Source organism: Phragmites australis, chromosome 14 (genome assembly GCF_958298935.1).
Source record: "Phragmites australis chromosome 14, lpPhrAust1.1, whole genome shotgun sequence".
NCBI lineage: Eukaryota > Viridiplantae > Streptophyta > Magnoliopsida > Poales > Poaceae > Phragmites > Phragmites australis.
In genome coordinates, this window is record NC_084934.1 from 27685646 (window position 1) to 27709027 (window position 23382).

General features: G+C 44.9%; 3 protein-coding genes across 4 annotated transcripts; all 3 read right to left on the minus strand.

The window, feature by feature from the left end:
* LOC133890998 (probable inactive receptor kinase At5g10020) lies at nucleotides 1-4744 on the minus strand. Its single transcript, XM_062331668.1, has 3 exons — nucleotides 3588-4744; nucleotides 990-2660; nucleotides 1-748 (listed from the first exon to the last, which is right to left on the minus strand). The coding sequence occupies exons 1-3, from the start codon at nucleotides 4507-4509 to the stop codon at nucleotides 168-170; spliced, it is 3174 nt and encodes a 1057-aa protein (XP_062187652.1). The 5' UTR covers nucleotides 4510-4744; the 3' UTR covers nucleotides 1-167.
* Nucleotides 4745-9836: 5092 nt separating this feature from the next.
* Nucleotides 9837-14967, minus strand: LOC133891181 (putative MYST-like histone acetyltransferase 1). Of its 2 annotated transcripts, none has more exons than XM_062331899.1 (9): nucleotides 14590-14967; nucleotides 14212-14300; nucleotides 13968-14027; nucleotides 13495-13707; nucleotides 12838-12903; nucleotides 12058-12219; nucleotides 11799-11892; nucleotides 11529-11671; nucleotides 9837-10196 (listed from the first exon to the last, which is right to left on the minus strand). In XM_062331899.1, exons 1-9 carry the CDS (start codon nucleotides 14894-14896, stop codon nucleotides 9993-9995), a joined length of 1338 nt encoding a protein of 445 aa, XP_062187883.1. In that variant the 5' UTR covers nucleotides 14897-14967; the 3' UTR covers nucleotides 9837-9992. The 2 variants fall into 2 exon arrangements, with proteins under 2 accessions (XP_062187883.1, XP_062187882.1); XM_062331898.1 differs by having other exon boundaries at nucleotides 12838-12906.
* Nucleotides 14968-21148: 6181 nt separating this feature from the next.
* Nucleotides 21149-23051, minus strand: LOC133891663 (uncharacterized). The gene is given in 1 exon segment (XM_062332396.1): nucleotides 21149-23051. A coding segment is annotated over 1 exon segment (1449 nt). The 5' UTR covers nucleotides 22822-23051; the 3' UTR covers nucleotides 21149-21372.
* Nucleotides 23052-23382: the final 331 nt, after the last annotated feature.

The window sequence follows — 23382 nt, forward strand, 5'->3', positions numbered from 1 at the left end:
TGGCAAAGGTTGATATCAATCAATCAATGGGTGGATCGAATCCTCTTTACACTAACAGTTACCAATCAAGCAAACCCTGGCTACAAGGCTCTGGAAAACCCACGAAAAAAAATCGGGACCAACCAAAAATCGATCGGTTACATGTACACCGGAAACCAAAGGGAAACTCACACTGTTATGGAACACAGATCGTCACAGACCGTCTTCATGTTAGGCCTCTCATTTACAGGAAGGATACACCTAAGCGAGATCCCAAGCAGCTCGTCCATTATCCTCGGAGATTCTTCCAAGCCTGCAATGTCTCGGTCGAAGCAGTCAGTTCCCCGTCCTTCCCTGTTGCACATTTGAACCCAGTCGGTCAGATCAACCGCACCAGATTGGCCTGAGATGATGTCTCCAGCACTCTTGCGCGTCAACATCTCCATAACGATCACCCCAAATGCATACACATCAGCCTTAAAGGATGGTGCAGGCTTTGTTGTGTTTGCCAGTTCTGGGGCTCGATACCCTAGCGCTCCTAAATTCAGTATTTGCTCAGCAGTGCCGCTTGGAGTCATGAACCTATGTAGACCGTAATCCACCAGCTTCGGGGAGAGGTCAGGACCAGTCAAGAATATATTAGTTGGCTTTAGGTTGCCATGAGGCAGGCCCTTCTCATGGTGTAGGAACTGGAGGCAGCGAGCCAGATCGATGGCAATTTTGAGCCGTTGACAAACTGACAGTCGGGAGTATCTTCTTGGAGTTGATTCTGCAGCACACACGATGAGATTATATCCTCAGTGACTGGAAGCAAATGTTAGGTATTGCAAGGAATGACTAAAGACTTAGATGCAACATATATATCAATATATATAGCAGTAGAAAAACATTTTTCCCCCATGGTGATGATGTAAGTGTAAGATACTACATCGTAAATGGGCAATGTATATCATTCTAATAAGCAAAAAAAAGATTGATTATTCAAATGAAAATGAGCATGAGATAGTTACCATAAAGGTAAAGTGCCAAGCTATCACCATTGACATAGTCAGAAATAATTAATCTCTCTTGCTCCTTAGGCCCCCAATAGAAGGCTCTCCATGAAATTATATTTGGATGCCTGATAGAGCCAATCCTCTTTGTCTCCTTAGTGAACTCTTTTTTCTGCTTCACAAGACCAACACGCAGCCATTTCACTGTCAGCACATGCGCACTTTGTAGCACAGCTTTGTATGTTGTGCCATGACTGCTCCTTCCAAGAACCTCTGCTGGTGCACGTGACAGGTCTTCAGCTGTGAAAACCAAAGTGCTGTCCAGGAAAATCAATTCCCCAACCAACCGGTCTGGTGAGTATACTTCAAAAGCTACAGGTTCCTCATGAAATCTAGAATCAACAAAATGTGGTGATGTTGGCAATGCAGACCGTGGAGAAGACTCCTGAGCCTGGACTGCAGCAGAGGTCTCAGCCACACCAGAACTTGTGGATCCAGCAACTTCCTTTGGATCAGCATAGCCATATTCAACAGCAGCTTCAGCCAACAACTCTTTTTGGGCAGACATTGATCTAGCTGCAGCTGTTAAGAGATGGTCATTTGAGAAGCTTGTTTTACTAGGTATAACATTATCTTTGGGCGACTTGAACAGGTTTGGACGGCTTAATCTCCCCTTTAGATCTCTGATAGTAATCTGACCTCTAAATCCATTTCTTCCACAAAGCTCTTGAGACCTGACCACATAGACTGCCAATGCTATGAAGATCACAAGCAAGATGGCTCCAATGCAGCCAACAATAAGGGCAACTCGAACACCAGCCTTGTGTCCGTTAGACGTTTGACTCTGACCAACTCCAGTGTAATCATCATTTCCAGCAGGCAGACCATCTGGGAAAACTAATAAGTCGTTTCCAGGTCGAAAGCAAGATAAGGGGAACTTCTCAACACTTTTAGGAACGGTTCCTTGTAGATTATTGTAAGATACATTAAATATCTTCAAACCAGTTTGAGGCATCTCAGGAATTATGCCTGTTAAGTGATTATGTGATAGGTCAAGATACTCCAATCCTTGAAGCTTGCTTATCTCACTCGGAATCTCTCCAGACAACTCATTCATTGCAAGAGTAAGAAACACAAGTTTTTGCAAGTTAGAAATGTCTGGTGGCAATGGACCAGACAAAGAATTACTGGACAGATCAACAATCTTGAGAGCAGGTTGAGAAGATAGCAGTAATGATTCTGTTGAATGGGTGCTCTGAAATGGAATAGTCCCAGTAAAGCTGTTTCCAGAAAGATTTAAGACTGTCAAAGTTGGTGACAGGAAGAAAGTAGGCAAAACAGATCCCCCAAGTGCATTCAGACTGAGATCAAGGACAGATAACTTTTGATAGGATCCCAACACCGAAGGGAGGGATCCCGACAATGAATTGTTCCGCAACTTTAGGGAGACTAAGTTCTGAAACTGGGAGGCATCATTTGGATAGCTTCCCTCCAGTTTGTTTGAACTCAAGTCAATAACCTCCACAGTCCCATCCCAGGAACGCAATATAGCTAGTTCCCCAGAAAACAGGTTCCCACTCAGATCAACTGAGATACACTTGCCGACAGTGGATGGTAATGATCCTGATAGAACATTGGTGGAGAGATTTAACACTTTTAATGTCGTAGAGTTCACAACCGGCACTGACCCTGCAAAATTAGAGGGTGCATGCATCATTTACAGTTGAAACAAGTGTCAATGACAAGAGTATCTGTGAATATAAACAAGATGATAATCATGGTAAGGTTGGCATATTATTAAAACTAGTACATGCTCAATGTCAAGAAAGCTCTAATGTATACATATTTCCGATAGTCGATCTTGTGTCATAACATTGAAATAGTTTCTCAAAGTATTGATTGAAGAAATCCCAAATGAATAGTCATGAATAGCTGGCATGGATCCAGCAATAAGCTTAAAATAGAAGAAATCACGAGCTGACATGATTGTTGGTCACATAAGCATAAAAGTGCTTACTTGACTTTAAGCTTATCAATCACCACTACTTAGACAATTGTAGATTAATGCCATGTTTAGTTCCATAACTAATTATTGCTAAATATCACAAGTGTTATGAAAGCAATACATACAACCAGGAAAAAACAGTTGTTAAGAAACTGTCAGCCAGCAATGCATGCAAGTGCAAGGTTGCCAATCATCTCCGTCTAAACGAAAATGCCATACTCTCTACATCACCACAAGCAACATTCATGTAAGAGTCTTGTTTTTATGTATGTTCATTAAATCTTCCAAGCAAATGGAGTCTTCCAGATTCAAGATGCAGTAAATATTTCGTCTTCCAAGCAAATGGAGTCTTCCAGATTCAAGATGCAGTAAATATTTCGTAATGCCGTCACAAGGAACATGCATGTCACGAATGCCCACTATCTGATTTGCCACTTGCGATTTAAGCACCCATGGTGTGGGAACTCATTGGCAATCCACATTGTCCGGGCATCTAAACAACACAAGAAATAAACTAACAGATCACCACCATTCAACTCATATTGAGATTCATACTGGTAGATCACAACAATTCGACAAGATATGTCCATGGACTGGAAACGGGAAGATACCTGAGAAGCCATTCCTGCTGAGATCAACCTCGACAAGCCGCATCGAGTTCTGGAGGAGAGGCTCAGGCACCATCCCAAATAGCCCATTGCCAGCAACCCTGAAAATCTCCAGTGAGAACCATGAATCGAGCCTGGGCACTGTCCCACCAATCCCATTGTCGCTCAAATCAAGGACCGCCAAGTTCTTGAACGCCCCAACCGTCTCATTCCGGAAGAACCCACCATCCAGCTTGTTGTGGCTGAGATTGAGATACTTCACCGTGTTCCCAATGCTGGTCAAGCTCTGGAGCTCCAAATCGACACTCCCGGTGAACAGGTTGTCGCTCAGATCGATGTACTCGGCATTGCGGAGTTCAGTGAGCAGACCGCCGGCATTGCCCCAGAAGGAGTTGTTGCGGATGTCGATGCGGCGGAGGTTCTGGAGCTGCCGGATCCCGTCGGTGGGGAAGCCGGAGGAGAAGTTGTTGTGGGAGAGGTTGAGGTGGACGAGGCCGGAGAGGTCGGCGAGGCGGCCCGGGATGGGGCCGTAGAAGCGGTTCCCGGACAGGTCGAGGTGGCGCAGCGAGGAGAGGTAGCCGATGGCGGGGGGCAGGCGGCCGGAGAAGGCGTTTCCGGCGAGGGAGAGGTTCTGGAGCGCGCGCATGCCGGACAGCGTGACCAGCTTGAGCTCCCCGGCGAGGCCGAGGCCCTCGAGAGCGACGCCGACCACCGCGCCACCGTCGCACACCACGCCCCGCCACCCGACGGGGCAGCCCGCGCCGCCGTTGCCAGCCTCGGTCGTCGCCGGCAGCGACCAGGATCCCAGCACCGGGTCCTGGGCCCGGTCCGCGACGCCTTTCTTGAACTCGAGCAGCGCCGCCACGTCGTCGCCGGCAGCGCCCCCGAAAAGTAGTACCAGAACAAGTATTGGAAGAGCAGCCATAGATGCAGGGAAGTTAGTGGTAACACCTAGTTAGGACTAGGATCTGTGGGAGGTGGTGCTGGTGGTGGCGGCGGCCGCCATTGGAGAGGGTGTGTCTGATGGAGAGAGAGAGAGAGAGAGAGAGGTGGTCGAGAGATGTGTGAGAGAAAGGCCAAATTTTTGGAAATGGGAGGGGGTGGATGGTATAACGAAAGAGAGAGAGAGAGTACAGACTGGAAAGCTACAAGTGGTTGTGTGGAGCAGCAGCGGTGGTGTAGGGGGGGGGGTGTGCTTAGCAGTTTAAGCTAGCTGTGAGACTGCTGTGACCGGCTACACCAAATCTAGCAAATTGCAATTTTTTGTGTGAGCAGAGAGAATGGTAATGCATCTCGAAAAAAAGAAAGAATGGTAACCTTGGGCAATTTTCCATTCATTTTTCTGTTTTCTGCTCTACCATGGTATGAAAATCACATCTATGTCGAGAAAGTGTGTTTTGTAATAATATTAGCAATTGCTCATGTGGAATCAATCCAGTAAATATTAAAATTCTAGGTATGAAAGTTAAATAATAGGATATTGAATGTATTTTTTAATTTATAAAGACATATATTAGATATCTAGATATGTAAAGTAAATAATAGGATATTAAATGTATTTTTAAGGATAAACGAGATCCAATTTTATATGGTTACCGTTTGGTTAACTCGGGTAGACGGTGAATATCGATAAAATCTATCATAACTCGTGTATTTTATAGAATTATAGAATTATAGATGATAAAAATTGGATAATTGTTATCTATTCATACATCATGTAGCATGTACCCCGTTGAAAATAGCAAGTAGTGAAATTTTAAACAATCAAGGCCGATATTACTCTCCCATTCTTCCAAACCAAAGGGTGGAACAGAAACACATATAAATCTACCCTGTGATGTGTGCAGACACCGCACCGGGTACTGGTAGGAAAGCAAGAGCCCCACATGGCCACATGCCCCTAGGCTGTTTCAGACTTTGACCCCTTTCCTCCAGCTCACTTGAGCTGCCTTGCTTTCTTTCCTCCCCATGCTTCCTTCAGAGTTCAGACCACTCAACAATCCAAACAGGCTTAGCTACAAAAAAAAAACGTCAGAACAGAACTGGGGAAAAAACAAGGCTTATCAAGCTTACAGTTTTTTGTGACGAGGATGAGGAGGACAAGTAGCATCAGATGAGCAGTCGGTGCTGCTAGTAATCTTTTTCCAAGGTTGATGTGATGAATATTTATTTCAGTAGCTCACAGAGTTTCAGAGAGGCATACGGGCCTTGGATTCAGGAGCCTGTCCACATGTCCAACTACCTCCAATTTCTGTACCAGGTAGCTGTAGATCAGGGGAAAACTTTTATCTCTCCGGCAAACTTTAGGGCCAACTCGAAAATTTACAAGACAAAAACGCAATCTTTGTTTGATAAAAAGAATGTTAATTTGCTCCACTAATTGCCCAGTGAAATGGAGTAGTCTGCAGCCTTTTTTGGAGTTTAAGGATGACAAAAAAAGAAGAAGAATGGACACAGTGCATGACAGATTTCAAAAAGGGTACTAGATTATATCCTAATCCGGGATGCTTGCTGTTGGGAGGAAATATGCCCTGAAAATGACTGTGTGTCTTGTATTGATCAATCCGATAAGGGTGATGGGCGTTGGAGCTTGGAGTTTCTTGGCATCCATCCAGGAGCTGTCGTGACAGGGACATGAGTGAGTGTCTGGAAAATTGTGAGGAATCATGGGAAAAAGAACATGAAGCTTAATTAGGAATGTAAAGCAAGCGCTGGGTCAGGACAGGGAATATATTTCTAGTTTAAAAGGGGCCAGCGTGATTGGAGCTGCACAAGTCAAATATTCTTCCTAATTTACCTCCGATGATTTGTATGTAACGTACTGCACATTCGGTTGATGTCGTTTTACAAAGTTGGTTTTGTTCTTAAATATAAACCATTTTAGGTTTTCTAGGTAGTATTTTTTTTCTCAAAGAGCTCGTATTAAAAGTCATTAGAAGTTGTAGCCCAGAGTGAATTGAGTACTATTATTTGAAAGTGTTAGAAGTTGAAGCAATAAAAGGAGAAACATGTCAAAGGTGAAAAAATTAATTGTCAAGACTAAAACGATGAGGGGGTGTCATGCAGTTAGGAGAACTGCATGGGATGCCTATTGGTGTAAGGAGTTCTTAAATCGCAATTAGTACGCAAAGCCATGTGTTAGGAGCTATTTGTGATTACTCAATTCACCTCACTATCACATTATGCACCATATGATATATCAATTCAGCTCATTATCACATTATGCACCGTATGATATACTATCGGTCACAAGAAGGAAAAAATGATAATCATCGCATTTGAACATAATTATGAATCCCCAATTCCCACGTCACACACAAAAAAATCCCTAGTTATCACTGTGAAGTGCTCAGGAAGTTTCTTAGCTTGATTATAGGTTCATCATCATGCCGTGCTGTTATGAAACGCAATTTCTTGGGGGCAAATCCGATGCAACGACTAATTTATGCAGGGAATTAATCAAGTGACGTTTTTCACACGTACTGAACCGAAAAATTCCGAGTGGAAATTGGTTGAGACTACCAACCCAAGCCAACGCATGAGCTGTACGTAACCACACCAAACCATGTACAACATTGGCAAGCAAGACAAAAGAAATGCATTTGATTACTTTGAAACCTAGTGGAAGATCCCAACCCTTAACAAACCAGCTCAGTTCAGGACATTCGATTATTTTTGTTCTGATCTACCGCTGCTCTGATTGAATCAGATGACCAAATATTCTTACGAACGTCGGTGAGTTTGAAAGAAAATTGAAGTGCAGCACGATATTTTTTCAATGAAGTGCAGCAGGATAATTATTGCGGCAAATGGGAAAGGACGGCAAAGATATGGGTGGTACACTTTCACTGAAAAGACGATGAACTGACCTGGGACTGCTCACACCACTCGGGGCTGTCATCGATGGCCAGGGACAGGCAGGGAGCTGGGCAGGCTAGCTTTGCTTCGATTTGAATCATCTGATAGAAAGTAATTTGTTGTCACTCGATGAGATGATGGAGTTTTTTATGTGAGATCTTTTGCAGATAAACCTGGATTGGGTTGGTTAACTCGATGAGCCATGCATGCATGCATGCAGCGCATCATGGTGGTGCGGTGCTCAGGTTGGAGGGAAAAGACAGTAACAGCTAACAGGCCCTTGACCAGAAATTCTGAATAATAAACACATCAATGGCAAACAAAGTTTTATCAGTTCTGCAATGGACATGGTGTTCCCATTTCTTTTCTCGGTGGGCCCCAGACACTGACTGTCCGTTCTGTCAGTTTTGCAATGGAAAAGGCTCAGAGGAGGGTAGACCAGACATGGCAGAAGGAAGAGAGAGAGAGAGAGAGAGAGAGAGAGAGAGAGAGAGAGAGAGAGAGAGAGAGAGGATTTAAGTAAAAGGAAGAAAGCAGAAACAGGATTTAAGTAAAAGGAAGAAAGCAGAAACAGATGGTTTTCCACAACGACAGAAGGGAGTGGTGCTGGATTAGACCACCGCGCTCCATTCCGTGGCACCATTCTGCATGCGTGCTTTACAGAGGTAATCCCCGCGGGTTACAGCGCACCATGCCATGCGTCTCCTTCCCTGTCGCTCGCCGCCTCGCCGACCCTGGCCGCTTTCTCTATCTGTCTCGTCAAGGCATTCGGTGCCGAGCCCACCCATCACTGTCTTTACTTGCTTATCGTCTGTCTGACCGAGAATAGAATAGTGCAGTGCGATGCTAATATGGATGTCTGGTCTCATGTGGCGTGGTAGTAGAGTCGTCAAAATATCAAATAGTGCTTGTGAAGTTTAAGCCCTCTTACAGGTTGGGCGGATGAATCGGGAAGACCGATTTCGTGCTTGAAATCTGATCGCGAGCTTTCATAGCTGAGGACCCGACTCTGCGTGAGCAAGAACAACAACAAGATTGTGTCTCTCGCGATTCGCGAGCTTGTTTCTTCTTTTTCTTTTCGTTTCTGCGATGAAGATCTTTCATTCCTGTATTTTGCTACTATTTCCAACTGCGTACATGGAGGGAACTATACAAAAAAAGTGAAAAGACGGAGGATATCGAAAGAAGAAACCGGAGCCACGTTGCGTTTCGTGCGAAATGATGCCCGGAGCATGGCTGCCTGCGTGCGGTAGGTTCAGCGAGGGAGAGACGTCACGTGGCCGGTAAAGCCCGATTAAAGAATTCAGATTAAGGTCGAGGCGCGTCTCAACTCAACCCATCGCCTATAATATAATCGCACCCTCGTGGCGGTGCCACGCGATGCCAGGGAGCATGTGGGGCCAGTCGTCAACGGACAACGCTGGGGGAAAATAATCTTAACAGACTTGGTGTAATGTATTTGCCATAAAAATTTATGACGAAGCTAGAGAAAAACATATATAAATAAATATGAAAAAAATAATATATATCACACTATGAATTAAGTCTAGAACACAAATATATAAAAACAGTCTCTTAGTATTATTTTCTGAGAGAGAAGTCCTCCTTCCGCGCTCACGTGGCGCACAAGATGCTTCACCGCTCAACCAGCCGCGAGTAGTAACCACTAGACAACGCCCGCGTGATCAGGGCTCGAGAGAGAGCGGGCGCATCGGTATTAGCGTAGAGATCTTTTTATCCCAACAGCTTCTTACGGCATGAGAAGAGACCGTATCTTCATCATGCATGCGGAACCACTCCCACTGTTCGCAACAGCGCGCGCACTGCACGTTCGACATGCGAAATGCGCCGATGACTCGGAGGCTTGCGAGTAGTCAGTCCTGCGGATAGCATAGGGATGGGCGCCCTGCGGGAGGCTCGTGGACTGCCGTGTTTGCAGGTGGAGCGCACGCACCACCAGCCCCGTAGAGCCCCACGCCACGATGGATCTCGTCCCGCCTGAAGCCCCAACTGCTTCTGTCGTCTTCCCCTGCTCGGCAGCGACCCAGTTTGTTTGTCTCCCTCACGCATCGTGGCGCACACAGGCTCATGGGCACGTACACGCATACCCCACCCCCCATATGGGCGTACAGGTGTGCCCAAGCCGGCAAGCTGCTACTTGCCAAATGTGCCGCAAACATGGCACCGGGCCAGGCCCTCCTTTCTAAGCGAGTGGCTGGACAGGATCTGTTATCTTGTAATCAGCACTAGGCACAGTCAGCAGTTCAGCATAGCTGTTCCCTTGGATCATGGGGGAAGAAGATGAGTCTCACTTTGCTGCTGGTTTCTCGCCCTGAATTGGCTACCGAGGATAAGGGCGGCATGATTGATGCAAGATAGATGGAAGTGGGAGTTGTAGTTCCTTCGCTTTCAGAGATTACTGCAGCACAAACAACAATGTCAACGTTACAGTTACAGACTACAGTCACGGTACACGAGTCAGGGAGATCCTAGAAAATGTACAGGGTTGGATCGGTCAGCTTGGCTAATCTGGGGCGGAAGCTGTTGCCCTCAGCCTTGTTCCTTGTATGGAGTCCAGATCAGCTTGCTAACGTCGACATCCAGGCCTCCCCGACCCGCTGCCTTGAGGTGGCGGTCGAGGACCTTCGGGTCGGCGCAGATGACGTGCTGCCCCTTCCGGTACTGGATTAGGTCCAGGCTCTGCAGCGTGCTCAAGATGTCGTCTGCTTTTATTGCCGTCATATCGCTGAGTTCCTGTGTCCAAGTGTGAAACTGTTAGAAATAGTTATGACTGCGTATAAGAACCATATGTTCGAAACTGGTGATCAGACGAGGAGGTTGCGCTATGCCATCATTTTGATTCAGGAACTCATTTGGATTTCTTCATGACTTTATTTTGTGAAAAGTGAACTCTAAGGATCTGCTATGAGCATGTGCACTCTAACAATAAACACTGTGGTACAAGTCAGAGACAAGAAGGCAACAACAATTGACGTTCAGAATCCAATTGTTCCATGTACTATCATCAAATGGTCTGCTTTGCATACGTCCAAAAGTTTTCAAGGGCTAGAGCAAGATGAACAGGACGACACAGGCTGAAGAGCCAGAGAACACATGGATTACATGTCCTTGTATGCAGGAAGTTTCTGCAGATTACACTAGTTGCACATGACTCTGTCGATATTGGGTTCCAGAAATAAAGCTATTCAGTACACTTTTTATTCATTGAGGATATAATTCTGCTTGAAGAATATAAACCTGATCAGTTATTTGCTGTAATCCTTACAATCCTGATATTACCAGTTACGGCTCCCTATGAAATTCGCATGACATTATAAGTTATGGCTGCCTATGATATTATAGTGGTTACAGCTACAAACATGATTCTTCAATGTGGAAAGACATTGACTAATCTTGTATAATCACTTTGTTTACCAGTTTAATAGTATTTTTTCTTACTGCAAAAAGAGTAATACAAGGTACGAGAATCTCCACCCCAGTTCACCATTGCATGTACCTACTGTCTCCCAGAATAGCATCACAGTACGCTATGCTGAAGACAACAATCACATAGACATCCAGACAAATTTAAATGTTAATATGTAGCATCAAATAGTCTGCTTCACACACATCCAAAAGTATTTAGGGATGGGGCCCTAGGAAAGACGTGCAAGCAAGGCTAAGGTGAAAAGCCAATTAGTCTATGGAAATCCAGAACTTACTGCTGATTTGGAAAGGGGGAGACTGAAATTGAACTAAATCCTGAAAATTCCTGAGGCAATCCCATTAGGCCCTTAGCATAAATTAAGTTCCTGAATACTACTTCTAAATGTCCTTATTTAGGGAATGCTTGACTAATGCAGCATTGCAGCATAGAATATCCACCTACTTGTTTAAAAAGCAACCTTTGAAACACGGGTCACTTCTTTGTCATCGAACAGATGATCAAAGGCTTAGGTAGGGTAGTTTCAGGAATAATACCAAAAAGAAAGTATCTCTTTTTAGGTTGTTGAATCATAATTCAATCAGCTTTTGAAAAGGGAACAATGAAAACAAAAGCAACAGACCTGGATAGAAGGGTGTTACCTTTATAGATATGTTGCTCTTATGTTTCTTTAAAATTTCTAGAAGAACTCTAGTCCAATAACCTCTATAACTGAGCAGACCAAGATCCGAAAGAGGGCGCTCCGGTGTCCCGACTTTACTTTCCTTCTTGGAAAGCTCATATGCTGCAATAGTGAAGACAGTTCCTCGGTGAACAAAATGCTAGGGTGCAGAAATAGTTTTGGTCCATGACATGATCAAAATTGAGCAATTAGATAATGGAATATATATAGCATAAGAGGCCTAACTTACAGAAAGCAATCAGGAACTTTCCATATCCTTTTCTTTGGTATGGAGGGAGAGTGAGAATGCAAGCCAGATTATAAGATTCCTCAGAGTGCTTTTCCTGCAAAGGGAACACCCCATTCAACCATATGTGCCTGTATATTTTCTAGCATCATATCTTGCGTACAAATTATTGAAGCAGCCTAACGTAGTAGAATTCAGTTTGTTGGTAAAAACAAGTATCATAGGTTCATAAATAATTGAAGAGAATTGTTGTGAACTTTACCTTGGAAAAATATCCCACCATATGACACCCCCGATCGTCACATTCACACAGGACATAAAACAAAAACAAATCAACGTCGTAGTACAGTGTCTTGTGATCAAGAAAGAGCTTGGCCAGATAACAAAGGTTCTGTCCATAAACCTTGTTCTTCTTGCCATCAACCTGCCATTGTTCAAGCACCCTTCACGTCATTATACTAATAGAACTGAACAAAGGAAAGTTACAGGACTTCCAAAGAGAAAATTCAAGCAGTTTGGCAACAGAATATGTTCCTTCATAAGAAAAACAGCTGGATGTCACCAACTGCACTCCTGCATCACATGCTCTTGAATAATAAATGTCCGTGATCACATTTCTAAACATCAAAACCACAGCGTGGAAAATATTTTCTTCAATTTTTTAAAGGCCAGTGCTAATTGAAAAATAACAAGTGATTTCTCAACCTATTTCGGCAGGATATCTTTTACAGTACCAGAAAACTGGATAAAATTGCTAACAATATGAATGCATGGCCTTTCATTCTGTTTTGCTTGAAACTTTAAGAAATTCTTCATAGAATGGGAAAACTGTGAGCTATAACTACTGCTAAAATAGAAATATGTAAGCATCTATTTGCAGATCTGCAGCTCGAGCCATCTTCTCAAAATGTTTGCTCAAAAGCAGCAACAGTAAAACTTTGGTACACGATCAACATAATGTAGATAAAACCAAGGATCAAGAGCCAAGATGTCCAGATAGCAAAATACCTTAAGAGGAAGTTAAAATGGATTCAAAACTTACCTCAAACATCGACAGAGTTCCACTTCTGTAGATTTCATCACCTGGAGGATGTTTAAGATCACACTTCTTCTATAAAAGTAAACACAATAAGATCACAATTCAGTTCTGCCTTATAGTAGTTTAACATGCATAGGAATCAGAACCCATCAAAATAAACCATATGTACAAAAAAAAGGATGCAATAAATGCATCATAAAATGATCATAGATCAACTCGGAAACAGAATATGCTGCACATGCTACGATGCTAGTAAGGCTCATCTTAGATATGGTACTGTATTGACAGTGAACTGCAACCATGACTTCAGCTTGTTAAAGAAGGTTTTGCTGAGACGTAAGGAAAATAAGTGGTGACCGGAGGAGCGGCATTTTATGAAATTTCGTGAAACGCTATTGTCACAGGGTTTTACTTAATTGATTTCCTTGCACTAAATGGGAGAAAATAGCTGTGATCAATCCTGCACAAACTGCAGAGCATAAATTTAAAGAAATCATGGTGGCGCCTTGTGGTAGATGTACTATGTACCGAAATCAATGATAATTGGGTCGAGACAAACACTAAAGAACTATGTAAATACAAGGAGGTTTCATCTCATATTAGCAACACATATCTGGCAAACCGGTAAATACAAAGCACAAACCAATAAGTATAGCCTACCATGTGCCTCTGAAGCTGTTCTTTGCGCTTCATGAAGTTGAGGCAAAATTCACAAAAAAACAGCTTCGGGCAGTCATTATACTCTGGTGGAAAAGGAGAGAAATACCAAGTATCTATCTCATATCTCCCCAGTTCTATCTTCGCTATATTTTTCACCTTCGTGAACTCTTCATGTTCTCTCAAGCTGGCAGCATCAAGCTCCTCATGACCTTGCTACAAGGGCAATTGAGATTAAAAAAAAACTTTCAGCTCATAAACTAAAAAGAAAGACATAATCTAATCGCAAGACAGCAACAAATCTTTTTCATGTATGCATTCCTAGAATTTCTATAAAGTTGCTAGAAACGAGCAAGAAATATTATTTGCGCCTAATGCATGCACTACCACTCTCAGACAAAAAATCTTCACATAATAGTTTGACCGAAAATAGTAAAAGTATAATGAGTAATAACTAGTAACAATCTGTAGCATACCTCCACATGTGTTTCATCAATTTTACGTTTCTGGTGCCGTGTCATCTTTAAGATTGTTGCCTGAATAAATGTAAAAAGATAATTATATGAGAATTCTTCTCTCGAAACTGGCGCTGCCAATAAAAGTTATACACATTGCTTCCTAAAAAATATCACAACCAAACCACTGATTAAATGTTATAGCAAATGGTATAGATATCAATAGCACGTAGAACCACAAGAGAACAGCATGCATTTCCCTTACCTTATCTTCTACCTTCTCATCAACATCGGTCTCCACAGTATCAAGATCAAGTTGCTCAAGCTTAACCCACTCGTCGAGTCTCCTATTAACTGGGAGTTCAAATCATTTAAGTTACAGTTAGTCGTCAAGGACCTGAACACGCTGCAATTATTACAAACGATTATCTCTAATTAGAAAACCCTCGAGCATCAGAATGACCATTGCCGAAATGTACAGAAAAAGCGAACCGAAAGCTCAATCCATCACTAGAAACCTTCTAATTCGACACTCTATAAACCCAATCAACCACGTAAGCCCCAGATTTCCACAACACGGAGCGCCCTAAACCTACCCTAGAAACGAAGCAACCTGATGGGGGCGAGCGAGGAGGCTCCTTACACTCAGTGTAGTGGACGTAGTACTCGTAATCCGCGGGGGAGGAGTAGGAGGAGAGCTTGCGGCGCTCGATGACCTTGACCGGGTGGAGCTTCTGGTCGCGCCACCAGCACATCACGCGCGTGCCCACCTCCAGGGGCAGGTGCGCCGCCCACGACGCGGACGCGGTCGAGGACCTCAGCCTCCTCTCTAGCCCACCTCCGTTCGACGCGGCGCCCGCCCCGTTGCACGCCGTGCCGCCGCCTCCGCCGGTGGTGGCGGCGGCGGAGCCGTTCTCCGGCGCGGTTGACGCCTCCTCCATGGAGCCCATCTCGTCGTCGGAGTCGGAGCGGATCGGATGTGACCGGTTTGGGCTGGGCCTTTTCGGCCCGTTTAGGCTTTCGGATGCCAGTTTTATCTGCTTGCTGAGTTGCGGTCCGGATGGATCATTGGTAGGACCCACATGTAAGAAGCTCTGTCTGTTGCGGTCAAAATTGAACGGGGGAGGTGTGTGGGCTAGTTTGTGCCACGTCGGCCCAGCTATGGTAACTACTGTACATCATTATTGGGCCTTCCCAGCTGGTAGCGACAAATTTCTCTTTTGTTGTTTTAAAAAAGTCTATTTCGTTTCCCTCAAATTTTGGAGAAAATCTACGATTCGCCATTGAATAACTACTGATTCTACAATCCGCCATCGAATAAATTCTGTTTACTTCTATACCATCGAATAAATATTTCAGTTCCTTATATGCCATCCGCTTCCGATACTGCTCTCCGCTATACTGTTTATGAACCGTACCTAAGAATAAAAAAAGTCACAAAAAATATGTTGATTTTTTGCACGCTCTATAATTCATAATCAACCCATTTTAACTGTATTCATCTAAAAATACTGTGTAAAATTCAAACTAAAATTTCTCAAAATGAGCTACTTTTGTAATACTGTGCATTACAAAGAACTAATTTTTTCACCGTGGGAGATAATTTTAGAAATTATTACATCACATTAGAGGAATATTAGTAAATTTTCTCAGATTTTTTGTAAATTTTTATGAGGCTTAAAAATTGCAAGAAGTTACAAAAGTAGTACATTTTGAAGAATTTTAGTTTGAATTCTATATAGTATTTTTAGTGAATACAGTTAAAACGGATTGATTATGAATTATAGAGCGTGCACAAAAATCGACATATTTTTTGTGATTTATTTTATTCACGGGTACTGTTCATACTGTTCATGAACAGTGCAGCGGAGGGTAGTATCGGAAGCCGATGGCATACAAGGAACTGAAATATTTATTCGATGGTATAGAAGTAAATAGAATTTATTCGATGGCGGATTGTAGAATCAGTAGTTATTCGATGACGAATTGTCGATTTTCTCTAAATTTTGTTCCAGTCTGATTTTTCTTTCTAAACCGTAAAACTAAATATTATTGCTCGCTCGACTATTCAAATCGGATGCTTTCCTTCCCCTACGGTTTTAACCTGATTCTATCTTACGTGGCTCATATGTGGCAGTGGGCCCCACTGTCAGTCTGAGCAGCACCGAACAATCAATCTGAGCTCGTTGATCTGTACTGCCTCAAACTCGTTCGGTCTCATCATTGCATTCTATTCAAAGCATGCAGACCAATCTTGCACCTAGCCCACCAACCGCATCAGATTGCATCACGCCCATGGCAATTGCTTGCAGGGACGTCTGCAGTACTGCACAGCTGATCCCGGGGAGGACGAGCACAGGGGCACTCGCGCCAGCCGAGTTCGGGGACATGAGGATCAGTTACTTTGGGTCATGAACTCGCGGACGCGGCCTTGCAAAGGATGGAGTACGGTGTAATTTGTTTATACAAATAAGAGTCGAACAAGAACGATGTAGAATAGATATATATATATATATACAATTCTACGTATCCAAAACTAAACTACATTAAAATTCCAATAAGCAATCAGTAATATACTTCTATGAAAAAATTATGTTAAAGTGATATCAAAGAAGTTACGAGTATCTAATATGTTAGATAAAATTTTTATTAATTATTTAAATATATTAATAACTTTAAATAAAAAAATATAATTTAAAAATTTGTAGGTCTTATCAAGGACTATAATTTTCGTATAAAAATCATCTACATCTAACTCTGTATAAAAAAAATAGGAGCTTAGAAGATAGACTTGGATAATATTTAGATATATCTGATTTTATTATTCTCAAATATTCAATATTTAAGATCTGATAAACATGTAAAATAGTTCTAACAACCATGCGCGGTAGGATGGAGCTAGGAGGACAACGAAGAGGACCAAGAAATGGCAGCCTGGAGTTTGATGGACGGACTCGGAGAAGAGAAAAAGGACAAAGAACAAGAGAGGCTAACGGGTGGGTCCTACAACCACGTGTGACTGTACGAGTCACATGGGTTGGCTCAAAATTGGTATGGGAAATATCCAATTTGATAGTTGAAGGAGCAATAATATCTGAATAAAAAAGAAGTTCATTTGGGATTCTGATTTGCCTTCCTCAACCGCACAATCAAATATGCAGGCTCACTTAGGATGTGCTTAGTTGCAAAAGAGATGTTGTATCATATAGCCAGGTTGAGTGGAATAAACTGGGGAGCTATATAATTCTTGATAAAAGTGTTTAGTTGGTTGGATGAGCTGATGTAATGATATATATAGTAAAATTGTGAAGTTATTTGGTTGTCTGCATAAGCAGATACAATGATTTTATGATCTGAGACTGAGGAGTTGGTCCTATTGATATTGTAACTCATATAGCCTGCATATGTCCAGTCTAGATGCGAGTGAAACTTGATTTGAACATATCGTATAGTTAAGATAACTCATACAAGTTGTATCAGTCATACAGACAATTAAACAAACTTCTATACGGAAATGCATAAGAGGATGTAAGTTTCTCGTATATGTAGACTCGAATGCAGCAAACTAAACCTACCCTTAACTATTGAAACTATATTTTTTTTCCCTCCCTCTGGTAGTTTCTACCCAATTTTGTCTGAGCTGGACACAAGTCGGTTTGTCCAAGCTGGTAACGTCGCTCCATGTTAGCTGTGGAACCACATGTCAATAATATCAATGGAATAGAGAGGGATTCTTAGGAAGACAAGCTAGAGCCATGGCCACAGATCATGTACACGCCGAGGGTGCCACACGTCTTCCACCCATGAACTTGTACACATTGCTGTTGGATCCCTAGGCACGCACCATTGCTACGGAGATGGAGATGATGAGGCAACGGCAGAGGGGAAGGAGGTATTGCATTGCGGTTGAAGGAGGTGCAACAGTGCAATGAGGTGCTCCGCTCCCGTTACATGCTGGACAAAGCTTTAGATGTGGTGTCTTCATCGACTGGCAAGGGTACCACCCACGTGGCCAGATGTGGCTGCGCCCCCACAAAATGTAGCCAAAGCCATTGTGCATCCCCATTAGGAGCCACCACACGCCCCCTCCGAAGCATTGCCTATCATGGTGTGAGTCCCGCTGCGTGTCGCAGCCAAATTGAAAAACCACTTTGTCGGTGTATATAATAGGAGTTCTCTATTATGAGGATTCACACTAGCTAATACTAGTTGATAGAAGATTTTTTTTTTCTCTATTAGGGTCTCACCGCGTGACCAATCTGCACCTTCACAATTAGGATCCTTATCACATAAGGGATTCCCACGACCAGCTGTCACTAGTTGCAGGATATGTACTCACCAAACCAATCTATTCTCATTAAATATTTTTTACTCAAGTGTTTTACATCCTTAGACATTCCTCCTCAGCGGTTAGGTCGTAGCATTAAATGTTACGAGAAGGGCTCGCGGGCATGTCAGACTACTTCACCGGCGCGCGTACGAGACCGTTAATGGAACAGAGCAGACCGGTTGATCAGGGTAGGGATGTCAATCAGGTACGGCGGGTATGGGTAGTGCTCACTCATACCTGTACCCACCGATTTTTTTTTACCCACCCGTAGGTATATCCACGAACGCCCGCGGGTGAACAGCTGGTCCTAAACCTGTTACCTGTGTATACCCATTAGCAAAGGATATACCCGTTTACCCATGGGGCGCGCGCGGCGATGTGGCGTGACAGGGCGGCGTTGCAGCGATGGCGGCGAGACAGGACAGTGGGGTGGGCTTAGGCGGGGCGAGGCGATGCGGGGAGGCACGGGATGGACTGGGGTGGTGTGACACGGGGCAGCGGCGGTACGGTAGGGGTGGATCGGGGTAGGGTATTTATATGATGTAGAATATTATGGTGTAGAGGTGAGATATTTATATGACGGATATGGGTATGCCTTACCCATACATGTACTTATTTACCTGTCAGATAGTATTTTTTACCTATGAACATACCCATGGGTACCATTTGCTACCCATATCCTACCCTATTCGGGTATTTAGCCACGGGTAAATGGGTAATTAGGATAAATTGCCATCCCTAGACCAGGGTGAGGTAGGTATAGAGGTGTCCAGCGGATGGGATGGGCTCGACAGCTTCATTTAAGCAAAAAGGGGGCACATGCGCAGCCCATTTTAATAGCCTAGGGGTGAAAGGTTTAGCTAAAGTACGTGTTAGTGAAAAAAGAGCTCACTTGTAATTTCTTGTTCTCTTGTATATAAAGAGGAGAACGGGTCTAGCATGAAAGATGATTGATCGATAATCAGTTCACAAACATTGATAATAAAATACACATAACGTATGATTGTTATCCTATGGGAGATCTGAACCTAAATAACCCATGTGTTCTTGAATTCATCATAAATACATGCACATCACAAGTATTGTTCACACTTCTATCGACCGGTACAACTTGGAATCATTGAGGTACTAACCCGCGATACACCTCGTGTCTCTCACGTCAAACTGCCACCACCTTCGATGCTCCCTGGTGGACGTCATTGGCGGCCTCTCACCGGTGGACTTCATCGGCTGCCTCTCGCCTATGGCTCTTGCCAGATATGGGCTACAGTGATGAGAGCCTGAGAGGAGAGAGATAGAGCCATTGTAGGCATGTGAGAGGTGAGAGAGAGAGAATGAGTGACGAGGGAGCCAAAGCAAGACGGGAAAGATAAGCACTCACAAACAAAAGGAACAAGAATGGAAGAAGGAAGAAGAGATAAAAAAGAAACTTGTTGATGACAAATAAATAATTATATATATTTAATATAAATACATTATATCTATAGAACGAGTATCTATCATACATGTGTTCTTAACCTGTTACGGTAGGCTTCACAACTGTCACGTGGTAAGTAAGGCGCGTGTCGATGTTCTAGGCAGCCCATCATGTTCTATATAGAAACTATCTCTAGATTAGGAAAAAGTCTTCTAGACATTTGAAAGTAACACAACCCAAAAAAGTTACGCTCAGATATTATGAGCATGTTATGCTTCCTCTACTTGACTATATGATGAGGGGATTGGATACGTCCAGAGGGGGCAAGGGATTCCAAGCAAGAAGCCAGATAATAAATAGGAATAGAGATAATCTATTGAGATCCACAATAGAGTCATACTATGACGAGATTCGTAGGACAAGGGCTTCAGGATTTAGAACGCGAGAGAATTTGTCGGATTTCTTAGGATTAGATATAGATAAACTCTCATTATAATTATCTTTTCCCTAGATTAAGTAAGATAAAACAATGCACATGGTTGTTATCATGAAAGAAGCTTGAACTTGTATAAAATCTCATGTGTCTTTTCTTCGATGTGCACAGTCAATAAATATTTGCATAATCAACTTCACCAATCATCAATAATTGTTGACATGGGCAGGCTTACATGTGTGCAACTCAAACAAAACTGGGGTCTAAACAGTTCAAGAGGGAAAATCCGGTTTCAATAGTTGAGGGGGCCTGCATATCTTGGTTGGGGAGAGGGGATTGGACTGGAGCAAAAATTAAGGAAGGTTAAATGAACTTCTTCCTAAAATAACCATGATTCCATTTCTTCACATATGTAGATGATGTAATATTGTTCTTCTTTAAAATAATAATATAAGACTAGCCATTGATACCTGCGCTTCGCTACGAGTGACCTAACTGGTATAGCACAAAACCTTAAAGATCATGTATATTCTCTAACCAAAACTCCATCATCGTAGTATTTGAGGACTCATGAAATGTGTTAGACTTGACATAACACTTAATTTATATTAACAACCGAAACTATGGCCATATTGGTCTAAACGTTTCCATTGATGGAAGAACGATATGAAATACATGCCGCTGAGCTCAGTGGCAATGAACAGGGGCTTCATTCGAATCATACAAAGTATATCTAACAGACCAGCTAAAAGAGGTTAATGTGGATATGCTCGGAGGCCGCCGGGACGGCGCGGCCTCATACTCCTAATATTGTTTTGAGCAGTTTATGAGAGACGTTTAAGACCTAAAAACAATAACAATATCTTTTAATCCTAAGCAAGTTGGTGTATGGTAGAGATGGATGTACATCCTAAGCCAGCTCCCATAATTTACCAATTTATCTAGAGAGGTGGATTTCATTCAGTTCTAACACCCATCGCAATTTAGTCGAAACGAAATGTTATCCTCTCAAAAAGAAATGACGAGATGTTATGGGGATAACACCGTTTTGTTGAGATGGGAACGTCCTCGGCAAATCTTCACTCATTCTTCTACTGAATGTGACTGGAATTTGGAAAAGGAATATACAAGTCAAAATTTACAAAAAGATAAAGATGTGCTTGTCACTAAAAAAAATGAGATCCCCAGGCCAGCTCACTCGATCAAGGTGTAACTTGATGCGTAAACCAACGCGCGCGCGGCCTTGCTAGGACAGTCCCCTGTCCTTGACCAGAGCCTCGGCCGCCCTCCTCCCTGACACCAGCGCACCGTCGAAGGTCGCAGAGCACCAGTGGTCCCCGCACACTTACACGCCGCCGCCGATCCTCGGGTCCCTCCCCGCCGGCGTCGTGGGCGGCGTCTGGTCCGGTTGCGCGAACCCGATGCGATACGTCCTCAGATGCGTCCAGGACGCGACCTCTCCGGCTCCGAACCACCCGCCGAGCTCCCGGACCACCTCGTCGGCCAGCTCGGCGTCCTCCCGGTCCGCGAACGAGCCGACGAGGGACACGGACACCAGCACCTTCCCCGCCGGCGCGTACGACGGTGCCACGTTGGTGGCGAAGAACATGTTATTCACGATGCCCTTGCCGGACCCGTTGAGGAGCAGGATGGGGTCTTGTACCGGCGCCCGGTCCGTGGAGAAGTAGAGGCAGACGGTGCTCCTCTCGGAGTTCTTGGATTTTTCTGTATTCGATAGCTGCGGCAGGATCTTCTCGGCCTCCGGCTGCTCGACGGCGACGATGACGCCTAGCTCGCTGCGGATGATTTCGCCGGTGTCAAGCGTCACGCCGGACTGGTCGATGGCGGCGGCGCGGGTGTTGAGGCGGACGGATCCCGCAGGGAGACGGGCCGCGAACTGCGACGCGATGGCGCCAATGCCGTCCTCCGGCAGCGCGTTGTCTCCGAGGGCGAGGCGCTTGAACACGAGCTCGAAGAGGCGGGACGACGTGTCGAGGGCCGGGTCGAAGAATATCCCGGCGAGGAACGGCCGCAGGAACCGCTCCACGATGGACGGCGTGAATCCGAGCCCCTGCAGGTGCCTCGCCGTAGTCGTCTCCGGCGACGAGAGGATGACGTCGTCCGGGGTGGCGGCCGCGCGGAGCCGGGTGAGGCCGACGAGGATCTTGTCGGACAGAGTGCCGACGGGGGAGAACACCGCGGAGAGGGAACGCAGGGGGAGACGGAACGGGTCGGAGAGCAGGTAGAACGGCTCTCCGGCGGCGACGAACACGAGCGCGCCAGGGTAGAACGGCCGGAGCCGCAGCGCCGGGAAGTCGAGGAGGCGTCGGCACTCCGGGTACGCGGTGAGGAAGATCTGGAAGCCCCGGTCCAGGCGGTACCCATCGACCTCGTCGGTGGCGACGCGGCCGCCGAGGCGGTCCGAGGCCTCCACAAGCGTGAACGGCACGGAAAGCGAGGTCAGGTGAGTCGCCGCGGCGAGGCCCGCGAGCCCGCCGCCGACAATGACGGCCTTGCGAGTGGCGGCCGTGGGGCTCACCGACGGCGTCGCGGCGGAGGCGGCCACGGTGAAGCGAAGCGGAGCATGGTGGTGGGGCTTGGGCGGCGCGGGGAGGAGGTGGGAGACGTGGACGTGCATGGAGCTTGCACTTGCACTTGCAGCGAGTGGCGGGAAGAGGCCGGGCGGTTTGGCCATTCGGGTGGTTTAGGAGCTCGTGCATGGACTTGTGGATATGGTGGTTTGGTGCGTCCGTGCGTGGAATCGGTGTTCGGGTGAGAGCTGTTGCTAGGATACTGGTTGTGGGGTCACTTGTGGGTGGGTGTATGTAGACTGGGTCTTGGGAAAGAGAGTGGTGGTGCGCGGGTTATCCTCTCTGATGATGATGCTGGACGAGGAACAGAGCAACTGCTTTACAGTGTCAGCTTGTGTTGAGCGCCAAATGACAAGCAGCTATACGAAATTCGTGTGATGGCATTGCTGTTCAGATTTTTCACGCAAGCACCAACTCTGTTCATCTGATACAGGACAACACTATGACATGCTCGTGACGAAAAGAGTAAGAGGAAACTGTGTGACAGGGGCTGCGTGCACAACTGCTAAATCTGAACGTTGATTTCCGACCTTCTTCCGATAATGGAATGGCAGGGGTGGGACTGGAAAACATGGGGTGCAAACTGCGAAAAAGCTCGCTCACGCGCGAGCCGGCCCACAAGCGCGTGATGGCCACGGCAGCCCACGGGGTCCAAATCGTGGTAT